Source organism: Halichoeres trimaculatus, unplaced genomic scaffold (genome assembly GCF_033239565.1).
Source record: "Halichoeres trimaculatus isolate MK-OKI-2021-1 unplaced genomic scaffold, fHalTri1.1 fHalTri1_scaffold_4, whole genome shotgun sequence".
NCBI lineage: Eukaryota > Metazoa > Chordata > Actinopteri > Labriformes > Labridae > Halichoeres > Halichoeres trimaculatus.
This window is the reverse complement of record NW_027437182.1, coordinates 30,763,470-30,787,080: the sequence shown is the minus strand read 5'-3', so window position 1 is coordinate 30,787,080 and position 23,611 is coordinate 30,763,470. Positions and strand designations below refer to the sequence as shown.

General features: G+C 41.8%; 1 protein-coding gene across 7 annotated transcripts in view; it reads left to right on the top strand.

Annotated features, from left to right (window-relative positions):
• LOC141788789 (cyclin-dependent kinase-like 5) overlaps nt 1-21,342 on the top strand; it is a 74,385-nt gene extending 53,043 nt beyond the window's left edge. For 3 of the 7 annotated variants that reach the window (XM_074667855.1, XM_074667854.1, XM_074667856.1), the window contains exons 8-19: nt 69-159; nt 278-467; nt 6,487-6,567; nt 7,395-7,561; nt 8,554-9,589; nt 10,652-10,753; nt 11,146-11,251; nt 12,792-12,906; nt 13,135-13,240; nt 13,439-13,561; nt 16,870-17,034; nt 18,727-21,342. In XM_074667855.1, the coding sequence (XP_074523956.1) occupies nt 69-159; nt 278-467; nt 6,487-6,567; nt 7,395-7,561; nt 8,554-9,589; nt 10,652-10,753; nt 11,146-11,251; nt 12,792-12,906; nt 13,135-13,240; nt 13,439-13,561; nt 16,870-17,034; nt 18,727-19,086 (2,642 nt within the window). In that variant the 3' untranslated portion in view covers nt 19,087-21,342. The remainder of the gene's footprint in view (nt 1-68; nt 160-277; nt 468-6,486; nt 6,568-7,394; nt 7,562-8,553; nt 9,590-10,651; nt 10,754-11,145; nt 11,252-12,791; nt 12,907-13,134; nt 13,241-13,438; nt 13,562-16,869; nt 17,035-18,726) is intronic. The other 4 variants (XM_074667857.1, XM_074667859.1, XM_074667858.1 and 1 more) reach the window with 4 other exon arrangements.
• The last annotated feature ends 2,269 nt before the right edge of the window (nt 21,343-23,611 follow it).

Genomic DNA, 23,611 nt, shown 5'->3' with positions numbered 1-23,611 from the left:
TCACAGCATGTGGAACATCAAAAAGCTTCTCATTATAAGATTATTGCCTCCCTGTCTTCTCTTCCAAGGCTTTGCACGTAATCTCTCTGAGGGGACCGATGCCAATTACACCGAGTATGTGGCCACTAGATGGTACCGCTCTCCAGAGCTCCTGCTCGGGTATGTCTGCTACTTTTTTAACTTTGTGCTGGAGCTCATTCACCACTCTGACATGTCCTTTCAGCACCTTTTCCATTGACTAGCCTTGATAATCAGTCCCTTGAATGTGTGTTCCCAGGGCTCCCTACGGGAAGGCGGTGGACATGTGGTCAGTGGGCTGCATCCTAGGAGAGCTGAGTGATGGGCAGCCTCTGTTTCCAGGAGAGAGTGAGATCGATCAGCTCTTTACCATCCAGAAAGTGCTGGGACCTCTCCCACCTGAGCAGATGAAGCTCTTCTATAACAACCCACGATTCCACGGGCTGCGGGTAACAAACTTCTTACTCAAACCATCGCTGCAGCTCTTTCTGCTGACCTCTTCTGTCATTCTTTACTGCCGCTCCTTTTGATTTGTTCCGGGGGATTCAACGAAACACTCATCTCACAATAAGAAGTAAAGAAAACATAAAATATGAATATAGTCTTCACAATGTCACTAATTAGTAACTGAAGAGGAGTTCCAAAGCGCAGTGGGGTTGGTCAACATATGGGAAGTCCTGAATGCCCCTGACTGAGATGGAGAAAGTGACTGCATTGGGTCTACTGGCCAGTAACTCAGCCCTAATCTTGATCATAGAAATCCAAGTATAATTCTCCACCTTATAAGAAATGAGTGGTCTAAACAGAAAACTTTTTTGTAGCAGGCTGTAAAAATGTAAGTCACTGAAATAAGATACAGTTCTCAACAATATATGTCCCTCATACACTTTTTTCACAGCTGCAATTAATCCAGTTTATGTTCAAACTGTGCCTCATAAACCCGTGATGTGTGACTCGTTTATTTTGCCTTTTCAATTCTTAACACTAAGGTTCATTAATGTCCAGTTTTTATATCAAGGGTGCTGTTATTCTGAAAGGATACTAAAGGTACTTTTAATCGATAGGAGAAAAGTTTCAGAAATAAATGAAACTTATGAAAGAAAGAGGAATAGGAAAATATGTACACCCTGATGTTTTCATAACATGTCTCTCGTCTCTTTCACACATGCATGCTTCAGTACTCAGAGAAATATTCAGGATCTCTGTGTCTGACTTTTCCAAACTTGCTTGTTCAGTCGTGGTCACACCTCCCAGCGTGAAGTGTTCCCTGTCAGATAAGCGAGCTGCTGGGCTGGGGTACAGAGATGAGTCTCGGGAGGCAGAACACGGCACTTTTTACATTTATGTTGTTGAAATGTGTGGATGGACAAAGTGCTGACATTGTTGTCCTTCTTCATCCTGACAATAATGCTATTTCTTCAACTTCAGATGTTTTTTTTTTAATCCTGTTTCATGTCCCTCATCTGGGTTTGTAGTTGTCACCTTATAAAAATGTTGTCAATCTTACCTGCTGGTTTTCAGTCAGTTTTCCCTGACGTGCACCAGCTGTGTTGCCCTGACGTTCTGTAAGAACTTTACTGAGGGGCTGGCAGAAAAATTCAGTTTGGGTGAAATTCTTTGCTGCTTTTGTTCTCACATCCAACTCATCCCAAATTTTTTGACAAGTTCTAGGAGTTTTGTGCATGTGTGAATAGAGCTTCTGTTTGGTGCAGAGCAGGTGTTGGGACACTACTCGCCACACATATACGAGGAGGAGAGAAAGAGTGGGCGGTGCTATTATCCTTTAAAAAAATGTTAAAAATTGTTGAATCGTTTAGCACTGACATGTTGAAAATAGAGATAGACAGATGTGTTTTTTTCATGGCCAGTACTGATTACTAGTGATCAATGAGGCCTATAACCAATATTTGGAGCTGATACACATTCGCAGTAAACTAGAAAATATTGGTGCCAAAATTTTGAATAAAACAAACTCCACCACTTTGTTTAAATGCTTTTGAACATGTTTATCAAACAGCTCCCAGGCTCAGCAGTATGTCTTATAAAGTTAAATGATAACTTAAAAAAGGGACTTGGGTGTTTTATACAGTTACAGTAGGGTCTGCTGCCTAAACTTGCTTTTGAAGTGTAAATCTGATCTCTGGAGCTTCTCCACACAGCAAAACCTTCTCTCCTCTTTGCTGTGTGTGTGTGTGAGCACTGTGCATTCACAGCTTTCACAGCTGATTGGCTGTTACCTGAGACGTGGCTCTTCGTATGACCAACCACATGGCACTGTGGGTGGGACAATGCTGTAGACAGAGAAGTGACTGCAGGTGGAAAGGCGTGGCTGCATCAAAGCCACAATAACCCAGGTTAAAATGGATTTGTTTTTATTACAAAAAGGCTGAAGCCGAAATGCTTCAAAATGTCAAATAACAGCACCAATTCTCAGCCTGGCCAATTATCGGTCTTTCCCGAGTTAGAAACACTGTTGCCATATCTGCGCACCCCTATTCTCCTTTCAACATCAGAAACATTGTGACATCCAATTAGAAAGGTCTAAAGCAGATTATGCCCTCTGCTGTTTGAGAAAGGTAGTCATCTTCATTTTTCATCTCTCTGATCTTGTGAACTGATTTCAAGCCTCCTGCTCGGTACCTTCTTTTCTTCCATCGCTCTCATCTTGATCTTTCTCCTGATCTGCTCCCCTCGCTTATTTCCCTCTCGCTGCTCTGTCTCTTCTTGCTTCTTTTCCTCCTGGCTGAGTTTGCTTTGCCATGACTGATTGGATCACAATGAGTCATCGTGTATTATGTATCCTGTATGCTCTGTGAAGGAAGGCTGTGATAAGTCTGCTGTGGCAGTCTGGTGGTACAACAGACCAGGGTCGTCTTTTGCTTCCCCTGTCTGCCCACGCCTTAGGATAAAGATACTAATTGCCACTATTGTGAATACCTGACAGTGAATAACCGCTGATTAGTACCCTGTCTGATAATGCTGCATTCTTAAATTTAGGACACTTGGGAGATAAAAATTTGTTAATGGCTGTCGACGACTTTGTTTCTGTGGATCCTTAAATCCTGTTGTCATGCTTAAATTCCAGTTGTTCTCATCCAGACAGTTCTATTCCTGTTGTAATTAAAATAAGACGAGAGCGCAACCCTGTCACTAAACTTTGCTAATAACTGGACGTTCATGTTTACACCCCCTTCTTACAACCAAATTATTTTTAATAACAGCAGAAAAGATCATTAGAGGGGAGATCTGTGTGTGAAAGAGCCACACAGGCAGTTTTTTTCTTTTTATTGAAATATTAATGCATCATAGCAGCAAGAAACCACACAACACTTGTGAGTGAGTGAGCACAGGATGTTTGATGGTTGTTTTATCACATTGGCCACCTACGGTGTGCTTTCTGCAACGCTTGGAAATGTGTGATGGAAAAAGAACAGCTTCTGGACATTTTTTTTCTTCTTGGCAAACAGCAGATTCACAATAGTCAGAAGGAAAATTCTGACAGAAAGAGAGGTTGACACAAGAAGATTGAATGTGGAGGAAAGCACGTACAGAAATGCTCTTTTGAGATATGAAAGGAGTTTGGAGAATGTCATTTCTCGAGTAGAATTTGCAGGGCAGCATCAGACAAATATAATAAAACATCTGATGAGAGCGGCACATTTTTTTTACTCCTTTTTTTTCCCCAAATATCAAACCTAGAGATGAAAATCTTTCATGTTTGTCACACGAACATGTCATGTCCTGTTTTCATCAGCTAAGAAATACATCAAAAAGAGTTTTATTTGGTCCTGTTTGACTCCCTAACTCTTGACTCACACTTCCATGTCCTCCGCTCTGGATTATTAAAATTCTCCCTACTTGATCCTCCTCAGCTCATTATCATTTACATTTATTTCAAAATGCAGCAGAGCAATGACTACAGCTCAACATCAGACCGATATATTTTCCTTTTTCACTAAAAGCTTCCTGCAATTTCAAGAAGATGCTTTTGGAAATAACACCTGAGTCACTGCAAGATTGGGCTCCTGGACCACATTTACTATTATCTCATTTGAGCTTTTTTAAACTGCATGTCCACTCTGCAAGGTAAGACAAGATGAGTTAGAACTTCTTATATTCCTAAAGAAGTGCTGGCGCCACAATAGATAAAAGTTACACAAAAGAACTTCAGTCAAACAGAGAGGCCTTAGGTGCATAACACAGTAGAAGATAAGGATTATTTGAAATAGCCTAAAAGTAAGGTCTGCAGGAATTTACATTACTTGTTAGTAAACCCAACATTCAAACTGGGCTCTTCCTCCTTGGATCAGTGCCAGCGGCAGCACACACCCCCTGCCTCTGACCATGACTATGTGAACACATTCTCTTGCCCGCCAACCACCTGCGGCATCTTTGTTTCTCCATGGGAGAGACTCAAGAGCTGTGAACCTGACTTGGCATGTTAGCACAAGCTAATCACAGGTATTTGACATATACCCCATTAGCAAAAAGCCAACTCACGTCGCTATTTGTCACTCTCCAAGTGCCTGAAAGTGAGTGAAAGTCAAGCGGAATAAGCTTTATCTGTTCGTCATTTTGTTTCACTTTGGTTGTGATTTTCTTTCTCTGTGCTACTATCATAGCTGCTCAATCGTAGCTTCTTCCACTCGCTAACCAACACGCAAAGTAACTTGTGCACTGGGATTGCCTGAGGTAACCACACTTAAGCCGCGTTTCCACCAAGCAGTCTGGGTCAGTTCGTCTCGGTACGCTGCGCTTTTATTGGCGTTTCCACAGACTCATCCCTAAAAACCGAGACGAGCCGTCCCACTTTTTTGGGACCCTTTCGTATGGGTGCCAGACTGAACCAATCCGGGAGGTGGAGCAACACACTGCAGACGGTTGATTGGTCAAAAGAATAGTCACTCACCCCGACAGCGGCTGCATGTCTCCTGGCGGCTCACAGGCTTCTCTGAAACCAAGCTGGATTGCACTTTGTAACAGAGAGTTACATGAAAATCACAGAGAGGACGAAATGCTGCATGTCTTCCATCCGTGCTCTATGTTTACTGTGTCGCGTTTTCTTCTTTGTTGGATTTAACCGCGGGGTAAGCTGCTACCGCGTCGCGCTATTGTTTACCAGCTGTGGCTTCCGGCATCCAGTTTACACGCCGCCCACCACGAGAGGGCACAGTTTGCTGTGGAAACGCAAACGGGATGAGACTTAACTGTCCCAAACCGTCCCAAACCCGTACGGCTTGGTGGAAACGCAGCTTTACTCTCCGCCCAGAAACACCCCAGTACAACCAAAACATCAACATACAGGCAGAGGAGAAGGTTGAGGCAGACACTGACACTGACACACATGTAAAGAGGTCCAGAAGGGATGAGTGAGCATGTGAGATTGAGATTACTCCTGTAAAAGTTGACATCTTCTTTTTTAGGAAAGTCTTGCAGACCCTACCTTTAAATATGATCTATTTTCATGATTGAACATTCAAAACACATCTCTGATACAACATGCCCTCCTTTAATACTGTTGTTTAGTCTTTTGTTTATTCTCAGACTTTGAAACATAGAGAGAGTTGTTTGTGTTTTATTTTGGACGTAATGGCAGAGTGACTGTGCTGTCTTTGTTCAAAATGATCTGTCACTTTTAATTAAAATTTTATGAATCAAAAGAACTATGGTGACCACCGTTGTTTGACTTCATAGCTTCTCAGGAAACCAAAGAGTGACATCACTGAGACTACATTCATAATTAGGACAGTTTTACAGTTAAAATTTGTTTGTGGCAAATTTTAACTGTAAAAAGTATTATTGAAATACATTTTGCCTTTCAACTTGTGTCATTCCCTGTCAGGTTCTGATACAGCTGAGATGATCCTTGTATCCCACTAAAGCCTATTGATTCATATCCTACACATATCAAGGATCATATTGAATGTTGCAATATATTGGTCAGAGGGCGAACTTGTTAAATCTATAAATATCATATAACTTATTCATAACTATGGTATGTGCTATTTTTAAATTTACAATCTCCACACAATTTAGTATCTGTAAGGATGCCAAAACACACAAAACATTTTTATGTATTGCAAAGTTTTACAGGCAGGAAGGGGTTAATCACCATCATATGTACATGAGGTTCTTTGCACTGTGATAAGATTGAGTTATAAATTCTATGAGGGATAACAGGGATTTGTGACAAGATTGAAATTTGAAAGTTTACTGCAGACAACATATGATGCTTCCAACATGTAGAGTAACAAAAACTCCTGGATAAAAATTTTGTGATTAAGTTCTGTTAGTTTAAATCAACTTCAGAAGAAAACAGTGGTAGTGTTTCCTCTTCTCGTTGCTGCTTGTAGTACAGGCTGTGGCTCGTTCTTCAGATCTGTGATTATTTAATCATTTATCACTTGGACACTTGTTGTGGTAACATTTTTGGCTGTACTTTAATCCTCTGAATGTTTCTTGTTTTAGTTCCCTGCTGTGAACCACCCCCAGACTCTAGAGCGAAGATACCTGGGAATCATCGGCGGAGGCCTGCTGGACCTGCTTAAGGTACAGGATCACAGGTTTGACTAAGCTGGCTGCTGCAGAGATGTTTTTTTATTCCTACCTTTCCATCAGGCCCAGTTTCTTCCTACTTACACACCAGAACCAAAAAAAAATGCTCTGTCACTTCAGAAAACGCCATTTTTCACTACCCAGGCATGTGACAATCGCATCACTTTTGCGTGTGTTTACGTCGTGACTGCGCGCTGCCTCTTCACTGCTTCAGCATCTCTCAGCTCATATCCCAGTTCCAGCACTGCTGTTATTGCTGTGTCTGCACTGTAAACAGGAGCTCCATGTCAAGAATGTGGGCTGTGCTTGTGCACTTGCGCTTTTCCCAGTAGATAATGACTCACTGCTAACATAATGTCATCTCAGGACTGAATTCTGCAAGGACATGCATCTCTCCCCTCTCCAATCAGGCTGTTTGAGTCCAATTTGGATATTAAAGGAACAAAAATGTTTGCTAAATGCAAAGCTGGACTTAAGTTTTTCTTATTAGTTCTGCAGCATCTGTATGAAGTGGTATGTTATCTTCACTTCACATATTTGATTCTCACAGGATTTAGATCTCATTAAGGTCTTTGGAGACGAGTAATTAAACATTTTTATCTGAGCAAGCCGACAGCAAATGTCACACATCATATTTCACATCATTGTTTGGCTCATTTGGTGCCTGTGAGACAATCAAACGTAGCAGCAGCAGCCTGACTTTAATGTTAATGGCGGTGAGTCATGATGGCATGACTGTTTCAGTGTGTTTGGAAGCTCTAGATGTTCTGGGTTTCTCACAGGTTCCCCCTCCCTCCCTGTCTTTGTGTTTTGTGCTGTAGAACCTGCTGCTGCTGAACCCAACAGAACGCTTTCTCACCGAGCAGAGCCTGAACCACCACGCCTTCCAGACCCTGCGGCTGGTGGATCGGCCTGGCCCACCCACACCTACACCTGTCCGTTCCTCCAAGAGAAAACCTCACCACGGAGACAACACCACCCCCAGCAGGTCAGAGAGGGTACTACAGCTTGTTAGAGCTTGTCACCGTCTCCCTGCGGTTCACATGTACCATTTAATGTGTTTTTCTCTTATGCTAATGTGGCTGGTTGTTTTCAGTCCGCAGCCCCCCTGAGGACTATTATCTGCAGCAGTTACTGTGTGGTGACATTTCTACTGAATACTCATTGTAAAACGATTCAGACCTCTCTACCGAGCTTAGTTTGGTTTCATTCTGTACCAAAGTGACCAAAATATCAATCAGTCAATCAAACTTTATTCATAAAGCACTTTTCATGCACAGTAGTGGCAACACAAAGTGCTTGACAAAAGAATAGAAAAGAAAACAAACAAAAAATAATAATAATAATAATAACCATGAGTGACCTGATAAACCCACATCAACACACACATCAACGTACAACCCTTCACCTCTAACCCACCAACCCACATCCCTAGAGCACAAGGTGAACACAGTTAGTTAAAATCCCTGCGGATTACCTCAGGAACTATAACACATGATTGTTAACCAGGAACATGTAAAAGGCACAACTCAAGCAGCATGAAACATGGGTACGCAGACACAAAGCGTTGCACAGGATTAAAACAAGAAAAGATAAATTGCCTGCATTATCCAGAGAGCTTTGACGTTTCTTAACAGCCGGCTAAAGGAGAAAAATTAAAATCATGTAAATATTTCTGTAACTGTAAGAAAAGTTTATGAACTACAGAATTCCCAGTCACGTCTTAGCCCTGTTTTCTGTACAGCTCCGGACTCAAAGCTCTCCACACATGTGGGGAACTGTTCCTGTATGTGTGAGGAAAAGCCTCAGGTTTAAATAACATCCAACAGCAAAGTCATTTTAATATGCTGTAAAGATATATTATTATCAGGTCATCACCAGGTTGAATTGCTGCCATGATCACTGCAATATGAAACTGGCATACATCCTCTGTGGGCTGAATGTTTATATCTCTCTCCTCCCTCTTCGTCTCACTCTCAGGAGCCACGGAGGAAAGAGCTCCAGCAGTCACCGCTCCAGCAGCAGAGAGTGCTCCAGCTTACCCCGGCACGATGACGTCCTCCCCAGCAACGACGCCTTCCTCAACGGCAACATGCCCGCAGCCATCAACCTCAGTCCAACTCTGCACCCGAAGAACTACCAGCCCCAGATCTACAACCACTCCACCTCCTGCAACATGGACCTGGCCAGCAGCAACCTGCCTCATCTGCTCAGCCCTGGGGAAGGCAAGAGTAAGGGGGATTTCGAGATGAACCTGGGGTCCAAAGTTTCCGACGGCCCCGGAGCTAAGTACCTCAAATCCAACTTCCGCTCACAGCAGAACCGCCATTCTTTTGTGGAGGGGAAGACCAACACGCTTCAGTCAGGGGACAAACACAGTCGACACAGCTACATGGAGTCTCACAGCTCCAACCCCTCCAAGTTTGCCTACCTGAACTTGTCTAAGAGCTACGGCACGCTAAGTGATGCAAAGTCAGTGGGGAACTTAAATGATGTGCACCTCTACGCCGATGAACCGACATCTCGATATTTTCCCTCCAGCTGCCTGGACCTCACGGCTCCGGGAAGTCCAGCAGCTCGCCGGATGGACAGACTGGGACCTGGTGGGATTAGCAGAGGAAGCATGCGCTCAGAAAGAGAGAGCAACACTCTGGACTCATCTTATAGGCGCTCCTCGACCCGCCACAAGTCCTCCGAGGAAGCCAAGTCTCCAGACACCCTGGAGCCGGGGGAGGGTGGCATCGAAAGAAGCCACTCTCACTCTCTGTCCGCCCCACATGACCCTCTGTCCTACGGCCAGGGGTACACAAGCCCCTTCTCCTCCCAGCAACGGCCACACCGCCACTCCATGTACGTACGGAGGGATCAGAGGACACACGGGGCAGACGAGGGGCTCGTGGTCGGGCAAGGCGGGCCCACCAGAGCCAGCAGTCTCCAGCTTCTGTCTCCTCAACTGCAGCACCGCACGCTGCCTCGCCACTCTGGAGGCTCCTCCAGAGAAGAAGACATGAGTAGGGTCAGTCTCCAGCCCACATCAAACCTCTCTAAGTTTAAGGAAAGCCTACGTGATCTAACCGTATCTGAGGCCTACATCAGGTTCTTTGGGTTAACTCTGCCTCACTCTCAGTTTGTACAGCAGGATCTTCTTTTTTTCTGGTGGCATCTGAAAATATCACGACTCGTGTTTCAGTTTTTAGCCAGATCTCAAGAGTTAGTTTCCCGTATTTGAAGGAGCAGCCAGATTTAATCAACTTCATCTTCCTCTGATTAATCACCAGGGCCCGTATGCATGACAAGCCATTAGCGGGGAAAACAGACGGAAAAGTTGATTAGCGGTATGCATGAGCCAGGTTAACGGCCCAAAAGAGCGTTTGCTTTTATGGAGGTAGACCCGACCATTACAGGCGCTAATGGCAGGATAACAGCGCCTCTTTGGCTGTTATTATATATATATGTATTATATATACTGATACATAATACTGATTTTATTATTGAGGTTTTCTACTGTGCGCTTGGAAACACCACATCCATTTACTCTACTCAAGATCACCAAACTTTCTCATTCTCTTTGTTTACCTGATTGACTCACGGATAACAGCTGTTTGGGTTTTCTTGTAATTAAATCTCCATTTCTCCAGCTAAAAAACTTTTCTTGATCTTCTCTCGGTCACACCGTTACTGCTCGCCAGGCTTATTACTATTTATGAGCGGTAGACATGCACAGTTCGAGTTTGTTTGATGGGGTTTTCCAGGAGGTTCCCCTTAATTATGACGTAATCTGCACGTGCCTCTCTTTCATAGTGTAATTAGTTAACTGGACGATTATTTGCAGTGGTGCATGCGGCTAACGCTGCAGCTGAAAGGGACGTTCTATAACAGAACGTTAGGACTAATGGTCGGTAATGGCTGAACGTGCATCGGGCCCAGGTGATGAAAGTGTGGTTCTCTTGTTAGTAAAAAATGTTATATTTCTGAGACTGTACACATGTAGTGTAACTACTGCTTGCTTGTGTCTATTTGTAAGTGTACGCTGCTAAGCTGAGCTCACGTCATGCTTCAATCATGTCTCCATTAACAGAGTGACCAGACACCCACTGAGGTCACCCACAGCAGACCCCCAATAAGGGACTCGACAAGGGACAACACCGCATCTTTTCACACACAGCGGAAAAAAAGCGAGGTCCGACATTCTGCCTGCACCCACCATTCCCCACCCACATCCGCACTCTCAGTAGACTGGATGTGGGTGGATGCTGCTGTCATGAACTGCTTTCTCTATCTCTCTCTTTCTGTCTCTGCGCATCAGATGCCTCTTCATTTTCTCTGTGTGCTTTGCTTGCCTTTAATGTGACTACCTATGATAGCGCAGACAAGCTTGTCACCCGAGCGGTTTAGAAACTATATTTAGTCTTAAAGATGTTGTTTTATTGAAATTACAAAGCGTCAATCAATACACCTTCCTCCTTTTATTGCCTGCTTTCAGGAATATAAAAACATCAGCTCAGATAGAGAGGCACGAAAAAGCAGCTGGCCTTTAGTTTTTATGTGACCAGGTCTTCTGTTGTGACTCAGGTCGGCTTGTATCATGACCAGCAAACAGAAGATGGGGGTTCATCTAAAGAAAACCGAAACATCTACAGTGAATCCATGCCTCGGAGGGTGGGCAGCTTCTACAGAGGTTGGTTTAGTCACACTGCTTTCTCTTTCTTTCACTGCACGAAGGAATTCATGTTCAAGCTTCAGACACTCGACTGTTGTTTACTGCAGGTCATAAAAGCATTTAATACAAATCAAACACGTCCATTCCTCAGGGTTTGCTACATTTATTAAACTACACAATCTTTAGAATAACACTTTTGTGCAGGAGGTGAGTGGATCCTTTCATTTTGTAGTGATGCTAGCACAGTGGTGCTTCAGGGCCCGTGTCAACTAACAGCATTTTTTGCCCTAATGGCTGCTATAACCTCAGTTTAAAGGAGCTGTGAGGAGTTTCTGAGTGATCTGGAAAATGTCTCTCTTCTAGATATATGCCTGATTGTAATCTACACTTTAAAATTAGATTATCAGTAGCAATACAGGTTATTTCTAAATTTTACTTCTTCGCTCCCCGATCGAGTCGGACAGGACCAGATTGATTTAAACTGTCTCTGCTCAGACAGTGTGTTTTAGCGCCACCTTTTATACAAGATCATTTTCTGATGACATCAACCCCCCAATACTTATAACACTTGAAAGCACCCCTTTATATGGATAAAAGCCTATACGGAAAGGAGTCATAATTCATGTAGGTACATTGTTTTACTATATCCTCCCCGTTATTTACATATTTCCTTCTGTGTGTCTGTTGACACAGTTATCAGTATTTCATATGTAAATTAAACAGAACTGTTATTGATATAAATTAGATTGTTTTCAAAAAGTCTAACCCTGAATCCCCTCCTGTACAGTTATGGCATACAGCCTGTGAGATGTCAAGTGGAGTGATTAATGTATTTCATTTACATATACCCATTATGATTAAGAGTAGATCACATGCCTCTTGGCCCTTTTCTGTAAAGATTTGATCCTTTGCTCCACATCACAGACTAGATGATAAACAGGCATAGTGTCTGTGATGTCACCCATCTGTTTCTTATACCGAGTTCTGAGCCCTGTTGTTGGGAGCCGTATAAGAAATGCTGACTCAAGAGATGGGCTTTGAGCCTCCTCTCTAACATCTGTATGGCGCCCACTCCAGGTGAGGTGTGCCTCTGATTGGACTACCCAGTGATCTTAATGTCTTCAAAACTGAGTCTGTAAAATCAGCTTTTTGACCTGGTGTTTATGTGGCTACGGCACTTCAGGAGCCAGCCTCCATGGGACACACAACTAACTGCAGTTCTTAACACCTCCCCATGGCTTCATTTCTCACAGCCGGAGGTTTTCACTTTAGCATGTTAACATATACTTACCAGCCCTTACATAAGCTCAGTTGAGGATTGTGTGCAGGTATCTGATCGTTCAACAAAGCAATGGAGAAACAAAGCCTTTGACCTGATGGAGGCCTAGGGTTTAAATATTAACCTGCCGACTCATGAGGTGGGGTCATGATGTTTGTCTGCACTGACCTGCATCACTACACATTTCAAAGCTATTTTCTTCTTGAGGGTGGACTAAACATCTGATATTAGCATTCCTACCACCATGAACAAACAGTGTTTGTTGTGTTTGTTGAACAGTCCCTTCTCCCCGGCCAGACAACTCCTTCCATGACAGCAGAGGTCAGAGCCGGGGCTCTGGGGACGGTCCAGGTCTGACTAACCACTCCAAACGTCAACCAGCTTTTGACCCCTGGTAATTTATGTCTGCTTGGCACCACTGACCATGATGAATTAAGTTTACACTGAGAATGTCTTTTATAACTCATGTTCACTTAACAATAACCCAAATGGATTTATTAGGCCTTATTCAGTGATGTAAATTGAAGTTCTCACTGCTGACGTGATGACAGTTTTAACAAAAAGTGTCATGGACGACTGAAAAAGAAATCCTTGGTCTGTAGTAACACTTGTTTTGTTTTAGGACCGGCCCGGACACTGTGGTGTTGAACTCCTCTGAGCCATCTAAAGAAAAAGAGAAGCAGGGTTTCTTCAGAGCAATAAAGAAGAAGAAGAAGAAATCTCAAATGGTAACTTGCATGTCAGCAGTGCGTTCTTTATTTCATGCATACATATATGTCTCTACCTGTGTGTCTGCCCTCTGTTTCCCCTCCTGGTGATGCTCTGCCCTTATTACAGTTCCTGTACAGAGATGTAAAATCATGTCTCCTTGTTGTCATGTGCTCCATGTTTCCCTGTGCCACCAGTCATGTGCCTCTTTATTCCAGATTCAAGCTCCTGACGGACGGCCTCCTGTCATCAAGAAATATCTTTTCCCTCTGTTTAGCCCAAAGAATAACATAAAGCATAGTTCCTCTGTGAGAGTCCTCCCTGTATTGTCCTCCTCCATGGTACATCTGTTTTACACTATACTACTCTCCTCCGAACTCAGTACCATCTGACTGACACAGCATGCAATATAACTCAGCTCATAAATGCTTGATATTTCTATTCTAACTTTAACATCAGAGGGGAATTACGGTATTCTTACCTCGGCCTTATTTATTTTTTTAACCAATTGACCAATTGGTGTATAAAAAACAGTTATTCTATTTGATTGCTCAACCTGCAGCCATGATAAGAGCTGCAAACTGCAGATGGGAAGTAACAGGTGTTTAATATCTCATCGGTTTTATGTAAAAGAGCTTTGTTACAACACTGCAGCAGAATCTCATTGTGAAAAGGGCTCTCAGAAAAAAAAGTTTTTTGCTGTCCGTTACTTAAAATAACGATCCAATTCTGTCATTTAGAAAACAAGCACTCTTTGTGGACGCACTTCAACTGGATTAATTTACCCCCTAACATTATACAGTTAATTAATCTCTGAGGGTTGAAGCAATCCTCTGAAGCAAGCTCAAAAGATTTTAAACTTGTTACAGTACAAAAAGTCAAAACTGAGCCGGTGTTTCTTTTCTTCCTATTTCCTGTGAAAATTGTAGTCCCCTGGAAAAATATCTTATTTCTTATGAAAATATTAAAGTCAGAAAAATTTAAGCCTGAATTGCTTGTAATGAGTAATAACACGTTTCTAGTGGATGAAGAGAATTTTTCTTTTATAGCTTCTTGAATTGAGACAATAACCGAAGACATAGTTTTATCTACTGATATCATTTAATATGATTATTTTGGACTTGTTGGGAGAATGTGACAACTTTTAAAGGCTCTGTGAGGACTTCATAAGCTAACTTAAGATAATCTCACTTTTATTTATTTGCCTGTTTGTGATACATAATTCTCACTCAGATCACTATCTACCACACAAACTGAATTTAAAGAGGTAGCTTGTTGTCACATTTCAAACAATAGGGCTATGTAACTACAAAAAAATACATTACCTCGTCACTTTGCATCCTGGGAAAAGTTGTCTTGAACGAAGAAAAGTAGTGTTAAAAAGAAAACCTGCTCTCCATTTATTTACTTCCAAAACAGAGTCTTAATGAGAGTTGGTGATTGTGCTCATGAGAAACAGTCTTAATCATGAGCAAACACAACTGATTTGGGCCACAGTTGTCACTACAGTCCATGAACAATGGAAAGATCTCAAAGCACCTTCAAAGGGACTGAGAGGAGGATCTGTTTGAGTTGGACTACAGGGACACCTTTTGGCCTAGAGTCTCAAGCACACTGTCATAAATACAGGACTGAACAAGGTGTGTGTTTGTTTTGGAAATGAATGGAGATCAATCTCCTTTTTACCACCACTTTTTTTTTTTGTTCAAACAACTTTTTACCAGATACAGCGTAAAGAGGTAAGGTATTTGTCAACAGTTATGCTGCGCTACGATTTGAAACGCAACAACAAGCAAACTTTGCCAGTTTGTACTGTAGTTAAGTAGCCAGCTACATTTAGCACTTGTCACAGCCCACGGTGGTACTCTGAGACATGTCAGTACTCATCTACCAACTCCAACCTCACCAAGCAGAGCTAACGTAACCTCACTCTTCATCTTATTGATAGACTCTCAAGGTTGAACTGCAGAATAACTGATGACTGTGGGTTGGAGTGAACATTATCACAAACGGATTAACCCGTGTTTTAGCTCTTGGCCCGTGCTCTATTACTCCCCTGTTTAGCTTTCTTCTGTCCTTTTTCTGTCTGACAGTTAGGCATGGTGTTGTCATATAGACTTAGATGTGCCGTTAATCAATCCGGTCCTGCTTGACCTGATCAGGAAGTTGAGAGGTAGCATTTTGAAATGACCTATACTGGTGCTGATAATCTCATTTTAAAGTGTGGATTATGATCAGGCATTTACCTAGAAGGGAGACTTTTCCAAGATCACTTAGACACTCCTCACAGCCCCTTTAGTGAGACATTTTACTGGAAATGAGACAAAACAAGTTGGATGTTTTTGTAGCAAAGTCATTTGGGGTTTTAAAAAAAAAAGGGGGGATCCAAACATAAGGCCGAGGTTTTAAATATTACAATTCCCCTTTAAGGTTTTCCTGTGATCATTTTATCAGATTTCTTTTACATAGCAACGAGTTCTTAAAACAAACCAGTCAGATCCATGAATCAGGTACATGAGCCGTACAGTTCTTACCTAGCACTCTTATAACTTGAAATGAGGCTCTATGGTTCCTCTCTTGATGGTGAGATTTTGGACATTTCCTCACTTAAGTTTCTAAATTCTTGGTTAAAGTGTACCTTGATAAAGAACAGAGCCATGTCCTCCTGAATGAATGGATCTGGTGGGTCATTTCTGTGTGCTCTTCATCTGATTCAGACCTGATTTCAGTCACAGTGCTAACAGCATGTTTCCTGTAATGAGCTGAGGATGAACAAGAGAGCTTTCAGGCTTTGCTTAAGCACGTCAGAACACTTCCATATTTCAGAGCATGGTTTGATTGAAGAGCATCAATCAGGACGGAGGAGAAAGTGTTTGGATTTTAATCTTTTTTTTTTTTTTTTTTTGACATTTTGACCTGATAAACTGGCTGCTATCTTAGTGGTAGTAATGGTTCAATATAAGACAGGTGTTCTGGATCTTTCCTCCCCTCACACTTCTATTTTTATGTGACAGTCTGTTCACTTTCTGAGAGGGGGTTACAGATGATGACAGCACAAATAAACACAATCTGGCCATGAAATTTCAGGCAGTCAGACTCAGAGCTGCTGGAAGATTGCTCTGATTTCTGCACAAAGATTAGATCATTTGAAAATACTGAGGCTTTTCATATTTCACATATTTTTATTTCTCACCCAAAGAACTGAATCAGTCAGGAATAGGAGGAGTTTTCTCTCCTCTGTCTCATTTCAGAGTTTTGCTCCATGTGCATGTTCTGTTTTTATTAATTCTGTGACCAAATAATAAAAAAAGGTCTGTTTCCAAAAATAACTGAAGGATGACAAGAAACACCTGAACCCTCTTTATTCAGCACATTTCTGAAGCTTAAATAGAGCTCTATATAAAGCTGATGAAGGCTGAAGGGCGGCTTATTACTGAGAAGGAGGAGGAAGAATGGGTTACATCTGTGAACAAACAGTTACATGAAAAGAGGAATGATTAAAGCAGTGAATGAGAACATCTAAAGAAGTGTTCGTATTCCAGTGCTGCCTGTTCCTTGTGGTCCTTCAGACTGTTTGAGCTTATTATTTGGTCAAAGGTGTGAATTAGTCTACACAGGTTGATTGATATCTGTGCCCACTGTGTGGAAGGTTTCTAATGAAGGAGTGGAAACAGTCATCCAGAAGTCCTCCAGGTCCGGTCGCTCGAGCAGCCGCCACAGATCCAGAGACAAGAGCAGAGACCGGGACCAAGACCGGGACCGAGACAGGGACAAGGACTGGCCTCCTGAGAAACTGTCTGACTCACACTCACCGGTGAGTCTCACAGAGAAGTTAATCACTTTTATTAACAACCTGGTCAAAATCTCAGTGCTACACAAATATTAGCGATAAGCCATCATGTTTTCAATGCACCAATCAGATGGTGCTGTGGGTGGGACAAAGCTGGAGAAGGAGTAGTAACCGCAGGTAGAGAGGCACGGCTGCATCAGAGGCAAAATAATAGTTTTAAATTGATGTCTGATTCAAAAAAGGCAGATGTTGATATGCCTCAAAATGCTGAATACCTGTGCCGATAATCAGGCCGGCCAATAGCCAGTTTATTCCTAATAAATATAAAACTGTGAAATAAAAACATGTGACCCACTCAAATACAGTTCCTCTTTATCAGCAACATTCATCAACCTTTTACATTTAGCTTCTTCCCTTCTCTTCCCTTCAGCTTTTGTTACCTGCTTTTTATTTCTGCTCTCTTGTCCTTTAATCTGATGGAAAGGAACGAGTAAACTAATAATGGGTTTTTAATTTGTTTGTTGCTCGTTAACCTTTAACTTGGATGGCCAATTTCTTTTTCTTGTGTAAATAACAACATTCAGTTGTACGGTTTTGAATGTGTGTGTTTTCTGGGTTTAAAGACCTTAGAAACTTGACCGTGATCCCAAAAATGTGCAAATTTTCCCGCGAAACTTTGCAATCGTCCTTTAAAAACGTGAGGTCTTGAAAGTCATTTTCTTAGTCCAAAGAGACGTTTGCAAAGCTCTCTTACAAGATCTTGAGAACATCTTTCATGAGTCAAAGAAATTCCTGCAATGTCTCAAGACACTTTTGCAAGATCCTCACGTTTGTTATTGGAAACTCTAAATTCCCTTACAGCAGTGGTCCCTAAACTACGGCCCGGGGACTGGATACGGCTCGCCTCCTTGTTTTGCCTGGCCCCCTGAAAAATACCAGAGGCACATTATGATTTTTTTTTTTCAGTCTGGCCACGTGATCGAGACTTACACATGCATAGAACGTAACTTTCTATTCCACCCTTCTGCAGTTAGTGCCCTATCGGAAACCCCTCCCTTAAGAAAAATACTGTTTTACAACAATACCGGTAGTATAATGTATTGTGCTGGTAGGTGTTGTATCTCTTAGTTTGTTTTCTTAGCCTGCTTGCTTTCTGGTTTTCACAGTGAAGTTAATGAGAGAGAGCTGCAAACAGTGGTGTCTACAAGAAAGTTAATATTTCATGGTCTTTTTTTCTGTGAAAAACCTGAAAAGGGTTATTTAGTTATTATTTATTTCATAAATAGTGTTATATATTGCATTAATAGTGTTATTATTTATTTTCTGATTTTTTTTTCTTGTCAAGATCACAGAAAGGATTATTAATATTTGGTTATGCGTGGCTTTCTGGGAAACAATTAATATTTACGTTTGGACACCTCTGCGATCGTCACACTTTTTTTTACAAATTGACCCTGGCCCCCCTGTCAGAGAAGGGAAAATTTGTTTGGCCCTGATGGGGAAAAGTTTGGGGACCCCTGCCTTACAGCCTGAGTTGATGATTAATTTCTGATTAAATTTAATTTTTAAGTTGTCTCCCTCCCTTTTTGAATCGTCTACAAACATGTGACTGGAGCAGGTCTCTGCAGAGCATGGAGAGATGCAGAGCGTGCTCCTTGTTTTGGACTGTTGTATTTGAACCTGTTGATCACCTGCTCTGTGTCCTGCTCCTCTCAGAGTCAGCCGCTCAAGTCTCTGCGTAAACTCCTGCACCTTTCGTCCTCGTCCTCCAATCAAACAGCTTCGTCAGACATGCGCTACCAGCCGCTGCCAAATCCAGCCTCCTCTCAGGGTGGATTCACGGAGGGCCGGGGCCATTCAGGGGTCAGCACCCCCCAGCTGAAGAGTCGGCAGGCCGCCTACCCACTGCCAGGACAGCTGGAGTCCAACTGGCACTCATCCGCTCTAGGCCGCCCTGAGGGAAACCCTTACCCCGAACAAATGAGCATCAAGGGGGGCCAGAATGGGCACGGCTTCGGACGGCCCTCCAGGTCCCGTATGCCGAACCTGAACGATCTGAAAGAGACGGCTCTGTGATCTCTGTCACCTGCAGCTCTCAGATCCACTTCAGACTCTTTCTTGTCCCCTCTGTCGCTCCTACATGTCCCTCGCTAAACAGTACACCTGCTAAACACACACACACACACACACACACACACACACACACACACACACACACACACACACTAAACCCTCAGTTTTAAACTCTGCTTGCAAACAGGCCAAAAGCCTTTCTATGTCTTAATTTTTTTTAAAGCTTCCATGTTTGATAGACTTTATATTAATACTTCTGTAATTCTGATTATAATTTGTATTATAAAGTAAATATATTGCAAATTAAATATATATAAATGGATAGATGAAGTGTAGATTTTAAGTGTAAGTATTTTTGTTTCTATTGGATATAGAAATATAGTTCATTTTACTGCGTAGTATTTCCTTAAAACTATCTAAGGCATTCTAAATCAAGTTTTATCAGTTGTTTCAATAGAGGTCAGTAATGTCGGTAACTTTACATTGTGTTCATCTCACAGGACTCAAAGTCTTCATCCAAACTCTGTCAGACTGGTTTCAGATGCTGAAATGTGCTTCAACAAGTCAAATCAGTTACTTTTGGTGAGGTTAAAGTTGTAGTGCATTTTTTCTCAGTTGACACTGACAAACTACGAAGCTTTGATAGATTCCTTCTTTTAAGAGTATTTGTGTCTCGCAGCCATCTTAGACACTATGGTGCCATAAACTGACAGAAATCCTAACTCACATCGCCCTCTATAGGCAAAAAGAAAGCACTGCATCTACTGACTGAGCTCTCCACGCACTAAGCGACATGTAGGCTCTGAATTTTCCTGCACAGTATCAGCAAATCAAGTATAATCCAGACAAATATGATACAGTTTATGCTATGATTACATCTCAGTCATTTAAAAGAGAACAAACATAATTATTCCTCTCATACTGCCTATAACGATGATACTAATGGTATAAATGTAATTTATGATCATTTACAGAAACCTCTACTGATATTAAAGTATTGAGAAGCCACTTAAACTTAAAGGATCCAGTTAAAAGCTTATCACGTTCTGATAATTTCTCCGCTCACAACCAGAAAGTTTGTTTGTGCTCATTTCTTTCATGAAGATTTCACAGAAGCATCTTCCAAATGTTTCCTCTCGTCTAATCAGTTTAATGAATGTACAAATGCATCCACAATATTACACTAAGTCTAACTGCTGTAAAGATTTGATTTGTGTACCGTTTATTTCTTTCTTATCTTTGTTAGGACACATTTTTTTACAGCAGCTAGAGGAACACAAAAGCCATTCTGGGTGTTAGAGTGCAGTGGTTCCCAAACAAACGCTCATGTTGACTCAACAAGCAAGTTAACTTCATCAGAATATAATAGAATGGAATGGAATAGAATAGAACTTTATTGTCATTGTAACAAGTACAATGAAATTGAAGTCACAACAGCAATCAAGAAAACAAAAAGTGTATAGAAAGTGCAAAAGGTCCATAAGAAAATAGATGATGACAGCTTGTCCATCATTGTCCAGTTCAGCCAGCCTCCACCTCCACAGGGTCCAGGACTGAGCTTCTTCAGCAGTCTGTTCAGTCTCTGTCTCCTGGATCCTGTCTGCTCACAGCAGGTGAAGCTCTTCCAATGTGGCGTTGGTGTCTGATGTTAGCTCTGTTAGCCATGCCATGTGAATAGCATGATGCTACTCTGCCCTCTGGTATTCCTTCTGTCGCTGGGTTAGCACAGCTAGCTCGTCCATCTTATTGGAGATAGATCTTACGTTCCCAATAACGATGGATGAAAGGACAGGTCCATGTCGTCACTTCTTAGCTCACACCTGAGAACCAGCATGTCGTCCTTACCTCCTTCTCCTCACCTTGTGGGAAGACATCAGGCCCTACACCAGTTAGCATGGACATGCTACAGGCTGCTAACAGCTGAGTTCACATGTAAACAATGCAGCCATGGTTACATGTAGGATCTCCAGACAAACACAGGAGAAAAAGTAGTAAAAATATCACTGAAGACACAAAAAGTTTGGTGTCCATGTCCAACAATGAGCCATACTAAGTAATGATCCACTCCAAATACAAAGATTACGAAAAACAGAGACTAAAAAATTACAAGAAACGGACAAAGAAGAGACAGCTGCTGCAAAAGGCAGCCATAGCCAACAGGGCGGTGCCGAGCGACCAAAATCATCAAAAAAAGCAATTAGCAAAATCAAGTTCCCAATGTGGATCTGACATCATGTTCAACTGGAAATTGGACACGATCTGATTATAATTTGTATTATAAAGTAAATATATTGCAAATTATATATATATAAATGGATAGATGAAGTGTAGATTTTAAGTGTAAGTATTTTTGTTTCTATTGGATGTAGAAATATAGTTCATTGTACTGCGTAGTATTTCCTAGTATTTCCAACTGGAAATTGGACACGATGTAGGTTTTACATGTTTCAGACATAGCTGATCCTCACCTGAAGCTTTAATTTTTAATTCTATTTTTCATCTGCAGGAGCTTGACGTTTCAACCACATGCATCAGTTTAAGTCATATGAATTTACTACTACTACTAACAACAGCTTTTTAATAATTAACTACTCCTATATCTGGAGTGCAAAACAAACCCATGTCTAATGATTATCAGAGTTCAGCAAGAACACATAATGTGCAGTTTCTGTGCAGCTGTGTAGCTCTTTTGACAACCATCAGTTTTTCAGCAGCTTGGGTGCTACAAGTACAGAAGTTGAACTCAGTCTTCAGTAATGATAATATTTGCAAGTACAGATGGACCCACTGCTTTAGACCAGTTTGCCCCTGAGGCTCTCTTGTCTTAAATTGAGGACTCTTTTCAGTCCCCCTGAACTCCAGGAGTCGTATTTACCAAGCAGAAATAACTCTGTTTTCATTCAAAGCCTGACTAAGATTCATGACAGAGAAAAAAAAATGTTCAAAAAGTGACTCGGCAAAACTGGTCTGCCTCTTTTTATCCAGGATGCTTTGCACAGCGAACACATGCTGACTGCCCACTTCTGCTGCTTCACTCTTTGTCTTGAATTAAAGAGCCCTGTCAATAAAACCAACGCTCCTCAAAGTCAGTTTATGTAACAGGACACCACAGTTGGCTTAAAAGGCAAGATTCTGTTACAGTGAAGGAGAAAGTTCTCAAAAAGTGGCGCTGCAGTTCTGAGATATCACCCTGCATTTTATGTAAGGGAGAATTTAGAGTTAGCTGGTGACTATGCTACTACATGTCAAGTTTTTTACAGGTTGGATTTAGGGCCAGTCCTAATTTTACCCCTTAGCCCTTGTCTTACCCAATAGCCCTTGGTTTTGTGCGTCCATGTTTAATGAAGTGGTGACCTGATTCTCTGTAATCTCAAGGGGAAGGGCTACAACAACCCTTGAGACAGAGACAAAGTGAGACCCCACTTGAAACCAAGGGGTATGACAAATTTCTCATGATATTGATATTTTTATCGGATATCCAATCCTTTGCACTTTATGTTAATATTAGCCATGTTTTGAATTGTTGATTGTGTTTTGAAATCACTCATAATAATTTTCTACCTAACACTGCTATAGCAACAGCTACAGCTAATAAAAGCTACACCAATGTCAGACCAAGGTGACAAATTCACAGCAACAAACTGTATTTCATTAATGATTAGACAGATAAGCTGCATTCAGGAGCTGCATCGGCAACATAAGCTATGAAAAGCAAACGTTATGGTATTCAGAAGCTATGTAATACAGAATATAATAGTATAATATAGAAGAAGTTGTTTTTACCCCTTTCCCTTGGCCCTTGAAACAGAGGGTCAAGGGGAAGGGGTAAGAGTTACAATTGGGATTGGCTCTTAAACTCTGGCTGCCCTCGAGCTAATGTCATGGGCCATGCAACCTAGACCACGAGCCCACACCCACACCCCCTGATGGTTGTTAAGTCTGTTTCCTTATCATTTGAATTGGTTTGACTCTGGTACTGAAATTGATGCCATGCAAACAAAAAAGGCAGTTCCTTCAGTGTCCACTTGAGGCTGTCCATAGAAGCAAACAAGTTCCCATTTATACTCTTGTTAAAAGCCCATTGCACAGCAAAATTTGAACATTCTTATGTCTTTAAGAGCTGGTTTTGGTCTCCATAACTCATTTCTTTATTTGCACATTGTGTGGGGATATTTTTCATTTTCTTTCACTGTTTTAAGAGTTTTTTATTTCAGGGCTAACTTGAGGCTCCTCCTCACCTTTTCCTCTTTGTAGGCTGACTGAAAGTTGGAAGCGACCTCACTTAATTGGCTTCAGAACAGACAGGTGATGTCTTTGATCCCTTGTAACAGCAGAGATTTCCCCTAGGCGCACATGTTCTCTTGTTAGGGACCACTGCACTTGTGTTTTGTTAACTGATCACACACACACTGAACCACTTGGCTCGTTGCTTCTGTGAAATCTGAGTTTTGACCCACATGAGGAGCAGAGGCTCTGTGCTGTACGCTAGTTTTTCTGTCAGGGTTAAAGTGCCATGAAAGCAGCTTGG